Genomic DNA, 14,573 nt, shown 5'->3' with positions numbered 1-14,573 from the left:
GTCACCTGAATTCCAATCTTGTCGGGGTACATACTTGGTTAGATAGTTCTAATTCAAATTTTAACTGGTGTTCCGTAGTTTAAATTCATCGTTTACTTACATAGAGCAAAGCGTTTATGGAGGGAAGAGTCAAGCTTCGCTTCATGAAACCGGCCTCAGGCCCTCTAATCATGCAAGTCGATATTACGAATCCACTGTGTATATCAGATTTGCGTGCGTGTATGTTATAATACACTTCACGTAATTTGAGACAATGGCCTATATCGGCATGAAACCATTGTTCGCGACAAATTTATGAAGTGCAACTCAAATTATTCAAAATGACAAACATCACGCTACACAGAATACAATTACTGACCGTTTCACTTTGGTGCATTTTCAGTTTTATTATGACCTGCCTCCCAGGGACTAAACGTCACAAATGTATATATGGTGGATAAAACTGGTATTCACCCTAGAGAGAAATGTACACATGAAAGCATGGGTATTGGCACCCACACAACTGCGATAGGCTATAGGTATCGACAAATAGGAAATCAACATATTTCCTATGCTTATATATATAACACGGTCCCATCATATGATGGTAATTACCCAACGACGAATTTAGGGAGGCTGGATTTAAATATTGTATTGTACATAAAATCCACGACAGGCTCAATTTGCCTCATTCTGAGAAATCTAATGACCATATACAGAACATATATGTCTATTTGGTGGTTTGGAAGGTACTATTATATCCCTCTGGCAAAATGCAAATTGCAGCACCAAAAGTATGTTTTTAAACCTTACCTGCGGATATAACTGCACCTTTCCGGACGATTTTTCTTTGGTCATTGTGGTTGCCGAAATTCTCTGATCCTAACGCTTACTTCAACATGTTTTAGATATACCCGTTGATCTCGCAATATTCAATCGATTGGTAAAACCCCAGTCCGCCTGAAGCGGAGTGCTCTTTTTACGCAGTGTGAGAAAAACGATTCAGCATGCAGCAATCAGTTCTTAGAAGGAAAGTTAGCTCAGAACCACCGCACCGTTCTCTAAGCCTCTTCTGTTGTAAGGCTGCTGCCGGTAACAGAATACTAATCCCGAAAGGGCGGCAGCCTACAATAAATTTTGTTTTTTTTCCACTATACTCAAAGGTGCGCCACATATACGATGGCCTTAGTTTTTGTGTGGAGGAAACCGGTCGGCACTGGGTAAACTATTGACTTTTCAGTTTGTCAAGTTACTGCATACCACACGGGTGGTACTTTAGTGGTCTCGAACGTAACTTTAGGCTGCTCAAAAGTCCAAGGCTCTATAAGCAGTGACACCGAGGAAAATCACAAATTTTTTTCCCGGACAGTGTAAAAGTTCAGCTTCCCGAGCCACGAGAACAAGGGGAGGTAACTGTTAAACTCCTGAACAAATTATGCTTTACTAAACTGTGGAACACGCCGATTTCCATTAAAAGTAGTTAATTCAACAGAGCTAGAAACTTTTCTTAGTAACTCTCATACAATCACTGATCAGAAATTGCACGGCAACACGATCAGTTTATGTATTTATTCGACTGAAGTTTTACGCTATACTCAAGAATATTTCACTAATACGACATCCCCAGGTTTCCAACAAGATCAAAGTTTTGCCCTATCCTCCTTTCTAACATACGATTCCTGATCTACAATAAAAATGTTAACAAAACATTGCAAAGTAAGCCCATGTTCGATCATAACACTAGCTATCCTATAAGCTGTTCTACTCGACTTTGTTCTATTCTGCAGATTCAAATGAGGGCCTGTACATGCACTAATCATGGAGGTATATATCAGTTAACAGAACACATTGGATTTCAGCACGGATTTTTTTCTTATTCTCATAAATGTTACAGCCTTCACATTTTGCTCACAGGACAAACTCAGGGAATTCAAAATTGACGTCTTTTCCTGTTAACTTCTTGTAGACGGCTGTGAAGGTGTCCAACTGCAAACAAAGAGAAAGGTAAATAAAAATTTCCTTAAAAAATAATGTGTGGAGTTCTACCCATGATTTAATTACATTTGTCTAACATGAAATGATTAATATCAGGACAATTACTTGGTTGACATTACAAGATGAGATACAATCAGACGACCGTGAGTATCAATGCCTCCCAACCCTGCTTATGATAGTTCAAAGTTGACCCGAGTGCCTACAGAATGAACTTGCACACAAATTTTATCGAAATTAGACAATATTATTGAACAATTATTGCACATACTAACAACCTATCAGAACAAAATCAATAAAATATGCAGGTCTTATTTACTGATCCAGCTGGTTTTCATGCTTGATCTGATGTTACATAAACTGAACTTGAAACAAAATTTTAAAAAACTCAGAATATTTGGAGGAGTTGGAGCATGGCAAGCAACAACCAATAAGAAAGGAAACTTTAGCACAGATCAGGATAACTTTCAAATATGATCAGAGGTTTCACACAATAGAACTGCACACATTTTTTTCAAAATCTGACACCAATGGGAGCAGATATAAATGTAACAACTATCAATAAGTATGCAAAATTTACATGCACAATGTGCACCCATTTAAGTACATGCACCAGCTGAAACTTGAGTGCACAAATTATATGAGAAAGACTAAAACTGAGGTACCTTGCTTTACATGTAGATGTTTTCTTTACACAGTTCACATAGTGCATTACTTATTTATCTGACTGGTATTTTACGCCATGCTCAAGAACATTTCACTTGCATGATGGTGGCCAACTCATTTTATCAGACAAGTTGTTATCAAACAGTGATTTCGTGAGACTAGCAGAAGAGGAATCGTCAGTACTATCAAACACCATTTGCTGACCAGACTTGTCTCTCTGGGCCCACATGATGTAGTACTAGGCCTATATCTTTGTTTTCCACCTGCCCACCACAGTTCTTACTGCTCTGCCTGTATTGTAATCCGTCACTGAAGCTGTGGAATTCATGCTAACAAATACAATATGAAAGGCTGTCTGTAGACATAGAGGCTCTGCAATCACGTCTCAGGCTTGGATAAATACTGTCTGAACCAGTATAATGTCAATGGTCTTACTACCACTTAATGTTGACAGAGTATCGGTTTGTGCTGTTGTTTGGGTTTCACTATTGAAGCAATGTTATTATTGCTGTACACTAGACTCCTGGCGTTGGATCAACATCTTCCCCTTTTTGACAAAAAGTCTGCTGTCGTTTCATTGTATTTTGTTGTTGTTTTATTGTATTTAAACATGAACAGCACATACTTTACCATTTAAGGAGTCCACTGATCAAACAGTTGTTCCTCTGCAATGGAGGTACATTTACTCCACGTTGACGCTTATACATGTACATATGTATATCTGATGAAGGCTGACCGCACAGAGATGGATCTAATCTTGATCACCAACGCAAAAATTTTTCTGGATGTGAACAATGTCACATGTAGCCTGAAGAAATACTATTGGCTAGTGATTATTTGCAGCATTCCCCTCAAATGTGCATGTCAGCTGTGAAAGTTGGGTGCACCCTCTATTTTATGCGCGCACCTGTGAAAGCTTTATTTTGTGCCTTGCCCTCTCATTAACAAATCGATAAGTAAATCCTCTTCAAGAGGTGGGCATAATGGTTAAGGTTGTGATTGCCATAAGAACACAATAACTTGGTGAACCCCGATAACCCTTTAATTCACTTGCCAAGCTTATAAAGTGAAACTATTTATAAAACTGAGGACAATAGTTGAAGTTTCATACATAAAGAAGTTACACAAGTAGAGTTCAAGTTACCTTGTGTTCAATGTTGGTCTGCTGTCCCTTGTCAAGGTGAACCTTGATGAGCCGAGACCCATCCAGCTTTATGCGAATCCTCTTGCCAACGATTTCGGCTGGGAAACACAGGTCGTCAAGAATGTTGTCGTGAACACTTGTCAGAGTACGACTGTGCAAAGAAAAAAAATGGACACTTATCAACTTGCATGTATTGTATTTGGTGATAATTCATTAATTTTTTTTTTTAATATATATAATTGGTGTCGTACACTCAAGATTATTTCTCTTATACAATGGCAACCAGCATTATGGTGGGAGGAAACCAGACAGAAACCAAGGGGGGAAACCACAATCATCTGTAGGTAGAGCTAGCAGTCCTTCCCTAACGGAGAGGGGCTGAACTTTAACTCAATACCACATTGGTGGAAGATTCAAGAGTGCTATGCTAACTAGACCATTCAGGCCCCAAAATAATCCAGTAATTAATTTAAATGTAAATCAATATAATTGGCTGACAAGTACTTCGTATTTAGAATGTCAGATCATTATTTGGTTGTACCCTTCATTCACCTTTTAAAGAAATTCCTGTGACTGATACCTTGATGTTCCAAAACCCAAGGATATTAAGTCATGGCATTTAAGGATACTAAAACAACTCTTCAAGAAAGACTCAAGAAACATAACCCGAGTTATTCAGGAAAACAGCTGGAAACAGGCCTATATGGCCACAGCCATTTTTCTAATGTACTTGTTAACTCAAAAAATCAATTTCTAAGCTGGAATTCCTAAGAGGCCATGGAATATGAAATGATAAAGCAACCTTGAAACATGAAGTTGTGTCACTTGTATCCCTCACACATGGCTACAAAATCAAACCAGGGTTTTGGCAGCATATGCAGAAACAGCTGAACTCTTTGTGTTATACAGATAACTTGTGCCTCATTGATCAAAACTGATAACATGGCAGCACTTTCATTTTCTCAATATGTGAGATTCTGCCTACTTTGAACTGCAATATCCTCAGTCATGCAACATCACAAAGACAAATGGTGATGCTTTCTTAAACTTCATGTGAGATACTTTATCAGTACATTGAGTCCGATGTTGTCTTTTTCTTCTACGCAATTTTTCAGCCATATCGTTGCGAGAACAAGTTTAAAAATAGAGCCAGTGAATAGTTTTTGATAGAATGGGAACACCAAAAATCAGATCAGATCAAAAACCTCCGTAGTTCACCTTTAACAGTATGATTTCTTACCCATGCAGATGAAACCATTCGAATGTACAATGGTATCTTCTTAACTAAACACTCTAGTTTCTGGATTTTGACTTTAATGTCTAAATAAAACCTCATCTGAGTTAGTGTGGAAGAATGTATCATTTCTTATGCCTTACTACTGTAACGTGTGCCATAGCATTATACAAAAGAATTATGTTCCCTTCTGTTTTAAAGTCTATTAAATTAAGCACCCTTCTGGCATTGGCTTCTTGCCAATCAGCATGGAAGTGTCAACAACACTTAACACAAAATCAAACCTTGTGTTCAATGCTTCACACCCAAGCCTTGTTTTTCCAAACTTACCATTTTGTGCATGCATCTCGATTAATCTTTAAGGATTTGCCAGATGGTGACACAAAGGGACATTACTCTGCTCTTCCACTATTGTCATAAATAAGTGATGCAAGAGAATCACACTTTGGGATGTTCAATCTAACTATTTTAGGCTCCTCGCAACAAACTCTTGTGTATCCCAAAAAGTTTTAATCAACTCAAAAAGAGAGATATTGCCACGATTCGACTCAGAATGTAAAGATTTAATATCAGTGCCTGTTTTGAGATTAAGGAATTATTACATATCTGAGGATTTCGATGCCATCACTGATGAATAGAAGTTCCCATCAAATGCTAATGGATTTCCAACTACAAATACTAGATCAGTTGGTAGACCATAGAATATTTACTGCTTTCTTCTAATACAAATGATTATTATCTGCATATCAACACAATTCTGAAAAACAGATCAATGGGTCAAACTGCTTGCCCTTGACATTTACAGGACTAGAGTGGAAATTTCAAACTGTGGAACCTTTGTGTAACCGTCTTTACCTTCTTGGCCTCTTTTGTTTGCTCTTTCTCCTCGATTTTCTCGTAGGCTTGGGCAAAATGCGGCGCTGCAAGGAATTGTTAAATTACCATTAAAAAGCATGATAGGAGAATTCTTTTCTCTACCCCTTAACTACATATATACAGATCACATTTCCATCCCAACTTTTCATTCTTGGAAAATGTTAAAACAAAAAAAAAAATACAGCTTGCAAACTCATGTTTAGTTGGGAAACTTTGAAAGTATCTATAACACATCTATCCAGAAATTTCTGCTGCATTTGTAGGTTATGCATTGTTTTTTCGTAGTTAGGCTATCAAAGAGCGTGACTGTTGGAGGTACATGAAGGCAAAACTTCCTCTCAATACATCAAGTCTTGAAACATTTACCTCAACAAAAGTTCTAATATAATAAAGATCAAGAATTTTGCAATATATGGTAATAAACACACAAGCAAAACACATCCACTATTTTTTTAGATGCCATCCCCAATATTTACTTGAACACTGATTTTAATACACAATATGTACACAAGGCGTCAATTTTGTCATTTATAGCTATTCATGCATACACAGCATCAACGATGGACATTATTCTTATGTCATTATAGAAACTCTCTGATGAATACGTGTAGTATTTAATTATTTGATCGGTGTTCTATGCCATACTCAAGAGTATTTCACTTATATGACGTCGACCAGCATTATGGTGGGAGGAAACTGGGCAGAGCATTGGGGAGACCCTGACATTTACCTTAACAATGCTTTCCCTCTTTATATTGGAGAATGAATGTGTAATTTGTACAGGCTGGGACAAATAAAGTCCCAGGTACAGGAGACCGAATAAGTGCACAGCAAAGGAAACAAGTGTACAGCAAAGGAAACAAGCCTAAGCCATTTCTCACAGAACACTGTGTACATGTATCAGAGTATCGAAGACTGTTCCATCAAAACACATGTAACATTCCTATTTATTTACTTCAGTCACTGACATGAACATAATTCTGCAGAGCAGGGCATCATTTCAGACACCATGAACAATTCCGAGGATGTACATGCAATACCAACAATGCCTGTCCATCATAAAATGTGCCTATTTATATAATAAAAATGAGAAAATATTTACCTGGGCAATAAATACAACATGCTTGCCGCTGAATTTTTTCTCGAGTTCCCGCACAAGTCTGGTCTGGATCTTTTGGTAGGCACGCAACTGTGGTACTGGCACAAAAATGATGATGGCCTTCTTCCCCTGAATGTCAATTTCCTGGAAGCATGTGGCAAATACCTCTTTATGTTCTAGTTCATTTTGCACCCCCCATAAAATGCCAATATTTCCATAATAACCATGTGTTTGGAAAAATACAGATAATTATCAATTACAGCAAAGACTCCATGGCACTGGATGAAAACAGAGCTACACTACAAAAACATCAATATGTAGTCAAATTCAATAACAGAAAAACCATAAACTAAGATTTTGTTATACAATGCACAAAAATCCACCCTGCAAAATTACCTACCTTGGCACCAGTTATGTAGAGCTCTCTGAGCTGTGCCTTCAGATCACTGTTCATCTCCAGCTCCAGAAGAGCCTAAAATAGGCAATAAAATTGTGTTTCACATACAATGAAACCCGATAACAAAACAATATGAACATCATCTGCGGTTCAATTCCTACATTTAACATAAGGAATGTAGTGAGTACACTCACAACCTGTCAAAACTAATCATGTCTGGTTTTTCTATAACAATGAATTCATTGTGGAAAATCCTTTTAGTCTGTGTTTTGAACTTATCTATTATTTTTATAACAGAAAGATTGATAAATTATGCCAAGCTCAAGTACGATCTTCTACACAAGTAAGAAAACCAATTACTATACCAACGGTTAGACCATTACTTGTATTATGCCTCTACAAAGTGAGCGCCCAACAAAAGTCCTTCTGTGAACAATTAATACATGATATATTATATATAAATTTATATATTATTTAGAAAGTTGACTTAGTGACAGATATACTCTGTCACTAAGTGTTGCTTTTCACTATACAACACATCATTTGCAAACATTTCATATTTAACAATCAGAAACTCACTTGGGAGATTGATGACTCAAAATCATCAGCCTTCTCGCCTTGAGGCTTCACTATTTTAGCGCTCGCCGAATACATCTGTTAACAAAAATGAACACTGAAACTTTAACTCACACATAAGGAAAGCTTCTGTAACAACTTGGAGAGGTCAATATATAACACAGTCATGTTGCATAGGACTAACTAACAAGTGTAATTTGAACAAGTTTAGATGGAACTCAACAGACAACAGACTATACACAGAACAAATACAGTTGGGAGCAAGTATTGTAGGCATTGTTAACCAATCCATCTAGCTGTACTCAATGTGCTCCTTTAAAATTCTGACATCCATAGTCTTATGGAGTCTATCCCTGCTCCTCCAATAAAAAAACAAATTTCAAAATCCAACTCAGTGGAACTATCTCAGTGAGGTCCACGTTGATGGCTCCTAATCTTACACGCACTAAAAATACATGTACTTTTTTGGCCCTTCTGGTTTGAATTAAGATTGAAGCGGTGCTTATAAGACAGCTATGCAAATATAATAGTTTTCTGGCAGATTCCAATGCCTAAACTCAGCTACATTTCAAATTCACAAGTAGGTCAAGTGTCACTTCAAAATGGCAGTAAATGGCAAGGTACTATATCACCAAAGTTCTGGCAGTCAATGTGACCACAAGGCAGCAAATTCATTAGTTTCATCTGTGAGAATAGTAAATTAGGAGGAACATATTCAATATTCTAACACAAAACTACATCGATTTGAGGAGAGGAGAGGAGTCTGATTGCTAAGAATGGGAAGGATACAGAAATTTGAAATCTACGTATTGTTTTTTGAGAGTGGGAGTTAACCTGGTGTTACGATGAATGTCAGAATTTTAAAATAACCCACTGAGTGCATCTAGATGAACTCTATGTTAACACTATCACAATAGTTTAATTTCCATAGAGTTATGCATGCTTTGTAAAATACGTCTTATGGATCAGCTGCTCTGCAAGGCATGTTGGAAAGCTGGAAGTGCGTACACCGTTCAATTAGGCCAGCCTTTGCCAGAAGAAACACTTGGGATGCAAGCCACCTAATCATATCCCCCCCCCCCCACATCACTGCTGTACCTCAACAGAAATGAAATACCTCCCACTAGCTCACCTGAGCAGTTCACTTACATAAAGCTACAGTTCCACTGTTAACGGTACAGGATGCACCAACAGCAAGAATGACAAGGTATCATGCAGAATCTGGCGATCAGTGAATTATGATGACATGGTTGACAGTGATACACTAAAGTGAGCGAGCGGGAAGTATTTTGTTTCTAGTGAGGAACAGCTCTGATGTGGGGAAAATACGATTAGGAAACGGGCTTCCACAGTGTATCTGTTTCCCACGAAGGACAGTAGCCTGAATGGAAAGGAGTGGGTACGAACTTCCAGCTTTCAACCAGGTAGCATATGTGACGATGGTAAATACGTTAGTTCAATAGCCAATGCAATGTAACTTAATGCCTGCCTGCACGCCAAATGCAGGCAAAAATCGCTGCTAGCATGTTATAGGATCATTTTTCTGGATACCCATTTTCTACAATTAAATTCAAGTCGTATGGATGTCACATGTTACACTATTACTCTTCTGCTGTTAACTCGACAAACGTGCCTCTGCCACACAAGAGTTTCAGTGGGCGAGGAAGTTTTCTGTGTTTTCCGTGACTCTGTTTCTTTTCAGTGTCATGGTGTGCACACACGACACATTGGGTGCATTCCAAATTCATATTTTATCTGAGGCCACAGGCAGAAAACATGTGCACATGGTGTCCGCAAGTCCAGACTGGAACCTTTAGCATCGACTGACTCGGCAAATTGTTCCTTGCATTCTACATCCACAAAGACAGATGAAATAATCGCTAAATGTCATTTAACACTGTGTTTGTGGTCTTGTCTTGTCAGGTTGATCTCTGTATCTTTTCGCACACAGTTCTGATGTTTAAGTACACCAGACTTGCCATTACAGCAAAATATTTTGACGAGGGAGAAGGAAATATTTCTGTGGATTTCAAACACATTTCGACCCGGGAATGGATTTACACTCGGAGTGGTAGTAAAGGTCCTATTCTCTTTAATGCACGCCAGAAATTGGCGTGTTCAACCGTTTCAAAATGGATTTAGCAGAATGAACCTACCAGGCTTTTTAATTCAACGAATAAGCGTTGAGACAGGTAGATGTCAGAAATTGTTGAAAATTATAAATCTTAGTTTTTAATTTAATTAAACTAGCATGACCAAGACAGGAGAAGGATCAATTTATACGATATATGTTATGCTTGTGCTTCATTGTGTCATCCATTCCGTCGAAGGCATTTTAGTTGGTAATATTTGGCTCTGTTGAACATTAACTGTGGGCAGGTGGATTAAGGCTATGATGGCAGGCCTTTTCCAGTGAGGGCAGGCTGACTTGAGGTGCGCTGCGGAATGGACCGACAGGATTTTGTCCAGTTCAGTGATAAAAGCGGTGAGGTAGGTAAATATCAAGCATTGTTAAAAACAGACCCCAACGTTTAATTTAACTGAACTGTGGGAAACACATGTGGGAGGAAGTCCGAGACGACAAATGGTAACAGGTTATACTCTGAACAGTGGATACACTTTAGTCCCATTAAAGTATCCAATCACAATGTAGTTGTCAATAAAATTTACCAAAAAGAAATCCCTTTTGGCATAGGTTTCATTCACTTCCATCAGTTTGGAAGCTGACAAGACAAGTAGATTCAAAAATAATGATTCATTCGATTTAGATTCCCTCGCCCCTACTGTTTCATGAATGCGATACTTATAACATCTTTGTCAATAACACAACAAAGTCAAAATACTACAAAACGTGAAAACAACTATGTTTACTACCTCGCTGCAACAGCAACGACAGTCAATGGACTTGTCCAGATGTCATGCCTGTTCAAATCCCCCTCAATCCCACTTCAAAACATCCATCAGTTTCTAAAATATCTCAGATATAACTGCAAATGACCTGTTGAGTTGTTTCTGGACCGCTAACGGTATATCTACCATTGGTAAAGATATAAGAAACATTTATTTTAAAGCCTCGTATACATTGCCCACACGAACCTTGCTGAGGCGGCGACAGAAAAGGCCTTCCCACGGGCGATCTCGCCGGAACTTGCTATTATCGCGAGAATAGTATAATGGCGGGAGTTTAAATTTAGCCCACATACCAGCCAATACATATTGTCCTACGTCAAGACTGAATACAGATTTTTTAACCATACCGTGAGCTACCATGCTTATATGAAAGATCAAATCGGAAGATAATACAGTGATAGAGATAAAAACAGTTCTTATAATCACCTGGGTCGCTATTACGAAATTCTCTAAGTAAACTGGGCTCAGTCGGTTAAAGCGCTAGCGCAGCGTAATGACCCAGGAGTCTCTCACCAATGCGGTCGCTGTGAGTTCAAGTCCAGCTCATGCTGGCTTCCTCTCCGGCCGTACATGAGAAGGTCTGCCAGCAACCTGCGGATAGTCGTGGGTTTCCTCCGGGCTCTGCCCGGTTTCCACCCACCATAATGCTGGCCGCCGTCGTATAAGTGAAATATTCTTGAGTACGGCGTAAAACACCAATCAAAAAAAAAAAAAAAAAAAAATCTAAGTAAACTGCTGTAGCTAAATTTTTCACGATGGAGGTACCACTGCCAGTTTTCGTCCACTTTCCACGAAAATACTGAGCGTGTGTGGACTACTTTACCATGTAGTTTTTGGTGTATTCTCTGCCTTGGTATTCTAACAGAGAATTTCTTCTCTTTCATTATAACCAGTTTTATTCCTCGAGACAGGTTTATATGAACTTCATATCTGTATTTCAAGAAATTGAACAAAACATATTATACATGCTCTCTGTCTTCAACCGTACATAAGTGTTCTGGTAGTTTAAGGCAACATGAAATAACTGCCTACAATTCTTCACTTTTCAATACCATTCTCAACAAACATGAATTTAAAAAGAAAAAGATAATTCTCTTGCTTACTGCATTATATTTAAGCATATGGCGCCCATCATATGTGTGGACGAATCGAGGAGTCAAAATATAAACACCAAACGATGGGTGTTTCAGCTTCACATTCTTTATTAAACGATTAATCTGTGACAGGAATACGGCTGAATTTCCACAACGGCAACTGTACACAGTATTTATAAAATACTATTAACTGAACTGAAAACTGACAGACAGTAAACGTCTATACACTCTATAACGCCGACATCCACATCGTGCATGTATTTATCTTGTACACGACTATATACGCCCCTTTAGGCACAAGCTATAGCCTGTACAAGCACAGGCCTGTGCTGGACACATTTTGACTTTTATGGCATATGTTCTCGTACAAATTGTGCAAGATTACCTGAAGTGATGCTTGTCATATTTTGATTTTTGAGTAGTTGATATAACAACATCATTTATATCATTTCAATTCATATCATTTCGTTTATGGTATAACATACGTAGGATTTTCAAACTTACACGACCCTCTGTGGCTGTGAGGTCTAATTTAAGGTACTCGGCTATTTGCACACAAGTACACTCAACCTCTTAAAAATATGTTTTTAATTTGTAATACTCCGTGTGCCACTGAACAGTCCATTTTGGGGTAAAAACTTTAGGTGAAATATAACTGTATAACGGAAAACCCCAAATCAAATTGATATTGTGAGACCCTCAGTGGCAGCATGGTCTTAGACTCTCACCATTGAGGAAAATGCATGGTCGAATCCAAGTTCTCCCTGACACTGCCTGGCGTCCTCTCATTGCAACGTTATATACTGTGAGATAACTGTAGTACGGCATAAAACACCCATTCAAAGAAAAAAGGGAATCAAACAGAATAGTACATGTATTAGGATTTTAAATGTATCTGACAGTTGTTTAGGCATTTTCTGTATACTGTTTTGACTGTATCCATATCCAAGATTTGGCTGTTCAAAAATCAGTATCATGACCGCAGCTTGTCATCAGGGTCTTTGTACCTGCATGAAAACATTGATAAATTTATACATGCGCATTAGGGATTCAAAGAGTTAAGTCTTTCTTCCTAACCTTTCTACTCTTCCTACTCCGCCACCCTTCTTGACGAATTTCCACATATATTAAGGTGCTTTATATATGGAAGATCATATTTTTTACACTTATCTGACAATTGTTTGCAGAGTTATGGTTGGTTGTCCATAAAATATGTACATGTACAAATCTTTCTGCCTGGTTGTTATAAAACTTATGTCCTTAATTCGTATAAACAGTCATATATGTGTACCAGCATTGTGATCTGATTCATTTTGACCTGGTTAAATCGTTGATTATACTTGCCCTGAGCTGACTAATTTTTTACAAACCGGTAAATTAAGAGTATGCATTATTATTTTCAGTGAGTGAGTGCTTGGGGTTTAACGTCGTAATTTTTCAGTCAGACGACACGAAGGAATCCTTAGAGTGCCTCCTTGTTGCAGGACGGACTTACACCGCTCTTGTATCTAGTGCTGCTTCACTGAGACGCCTTACCGGAGGCAAGTAAGCTGCCCCGCCCGAGTTGTTATACAATCGTTGCCCTATCCTCTTCACGCTGAACGCCAAGCAAGGAAGTTACAACTTCCTCTTTTAAAGTCTTATGGTTTACTCGACCCAGGATTGACCCTGGATCTACCGCTTCCGAAGCCGGTTCAATCATTTTGACCATAGATTTTAATTACATGTTAACTTTATTGTTTATTACAATGGTGCCCTGGACAAAGCTACTGCTACTGTAACAAAATTTGGGACTAGTTTACCTTTACTGTTATAACAGTATTAAATCTTAGATTTAAAAAATGTTGACTATTCAGTTGGCCACCTCTTTGTCTTGTGTAAAGTTTAGAATTCTCACAAATTAAGTGACACAAAGTGAATGTATAGCGATACTTTTGATGAAAATCATACTTTGGCAATGCATTCTTGCATATACTTGTATATATGTATGCATAATTTTTTTGTACCTAGTAATGTCTGAAATTTTAATAATGAACTTACAGGTACACTACCTCAGATTTATGTGAAGCTAAACGTACGGATGAAGGAAACATCAAAAGAAAAGGCATTTAAAACTCTCCATGGAGATTTTTTCAAAGGCATATAACTTTTGTACAAATATAATAATGTACATCACAGATGCTCCTTGTCAGACTATTTGAATTAAGGTAAAATATGTCCTGTAATTATGTTATAGGAATTATCAATGGCTTTAATTTTTTGAATCAAAGTGTGTTTGTCTTGAATATACATTCTTCAAAACAAAAAAAAAGTGGAGAGTTGACTACTATGGTACCATGTACATGTATTTTCTAATTGAATATGAAAAGGAGTGTGGTGCAGTACGTGTGAATGAGGCAGTTTTATTGCAGGCCATGGAATTTAAATTGCTGACCACGAAACTCAGGTCAGTGCGATATAAAGCAACTGGTATTAATGTTAGTATCCGTGAAAAAGACAATATGTGAACCATTTCACTTTTTGAAATCCTAGAAAGTAAAATGTTATTTGTTGTACATATTTTTGCAAAGGAATTACACTCAGTAAATATCATTGAATTCTTACTG

At 37.9% G+C, this 14,573-nt stretch overlaps 1 protein-coding gene across 2 annotated transcripts; it reads right to left on the bottom strand.

The window, feature by feature from the left end:
* Positions 1-1,832: 1,832 nt before the first annotated feature.
* On the bottom strand, positions 1,833-11,080 carry LOC135470125 (small ribosomal subunit protein eS7-like). Of its 2 annotated transcripts, none has more exons than XM_064748885.1 (7): positions 11,060-11,080; positions 7,967-8,041; positions 7,391-7,462; positions 6,994-7,134; positions 5,871-5,935; positions 3,782-3,932; positions 1,833-1,965 (listed from the first exon to the last, which is right to left on the bottom strand). In XM_064748885.1, exons 2-7 carry the CDS (start codon positions 8,039-8,041, stop codon positions 1,888-1,890), a joined length of 582 nt encoding a protein of 193 aa, XP_064604955.1. In that variant the 5' UTR covers positions 11,060-11,080; the 3' UTR covers positions 1,833-1,887. The 2 variants fall into 2 exon arrangements, with proteins under 2 accessions (XP_064604955.1, XP_064604954.1); XM_064748884.1 differs by lacking the exon at positions 11,060-11,080 and adding an exon at positions 10,838-10,858.
* Between the last annotated feature and the right edge of the window lie 3,493 nt (positions 11,081-14,573).

Source organism: Liolophura sinensis, chromosome 7 (assembly GCF_032854445.1).
Source record: "Liolophura sinensis isolate JHLJ2023 chromosome 7, CUHK_Ljap_v2, whole genome shotgun sequence".
NCBI classification, from domain to species: Eukaryota; Metazoa; Mollusca; class Polyplacophora; order Chitonida; family Chitonidae; genus Liolophura; species Liolophura sinensis.
The sequence above is the reverse complement of the archived record's forward strand: the minus strand, read 5'-3'. Positions and strand labels throughout refer to the sequence as shown.

Coding starts and splice junctions, on each gene's coding strand:
- LOC135470125 (XM_064748885.1), bottom strand. CDS start 8,041: ATGTATTCGGCGAGCGCTAAAATAGTGAAGCCTCAAGGCGAGAAGGCT. Junction 7,135..7,390: donor TCTACATAACTGGTGCCAAG/GTAGGTAATTTT, acceptor ACATGCTTCCAG/GAAATTGACATTCAGGGGAA. Junction 3,933..5,870: donor AAACAAAAGAGGCCAAGAAG/GTAAAGACGGTT, acceptor TTCTTTGCACAG/TCGTACTCTGACAAGTGTTC.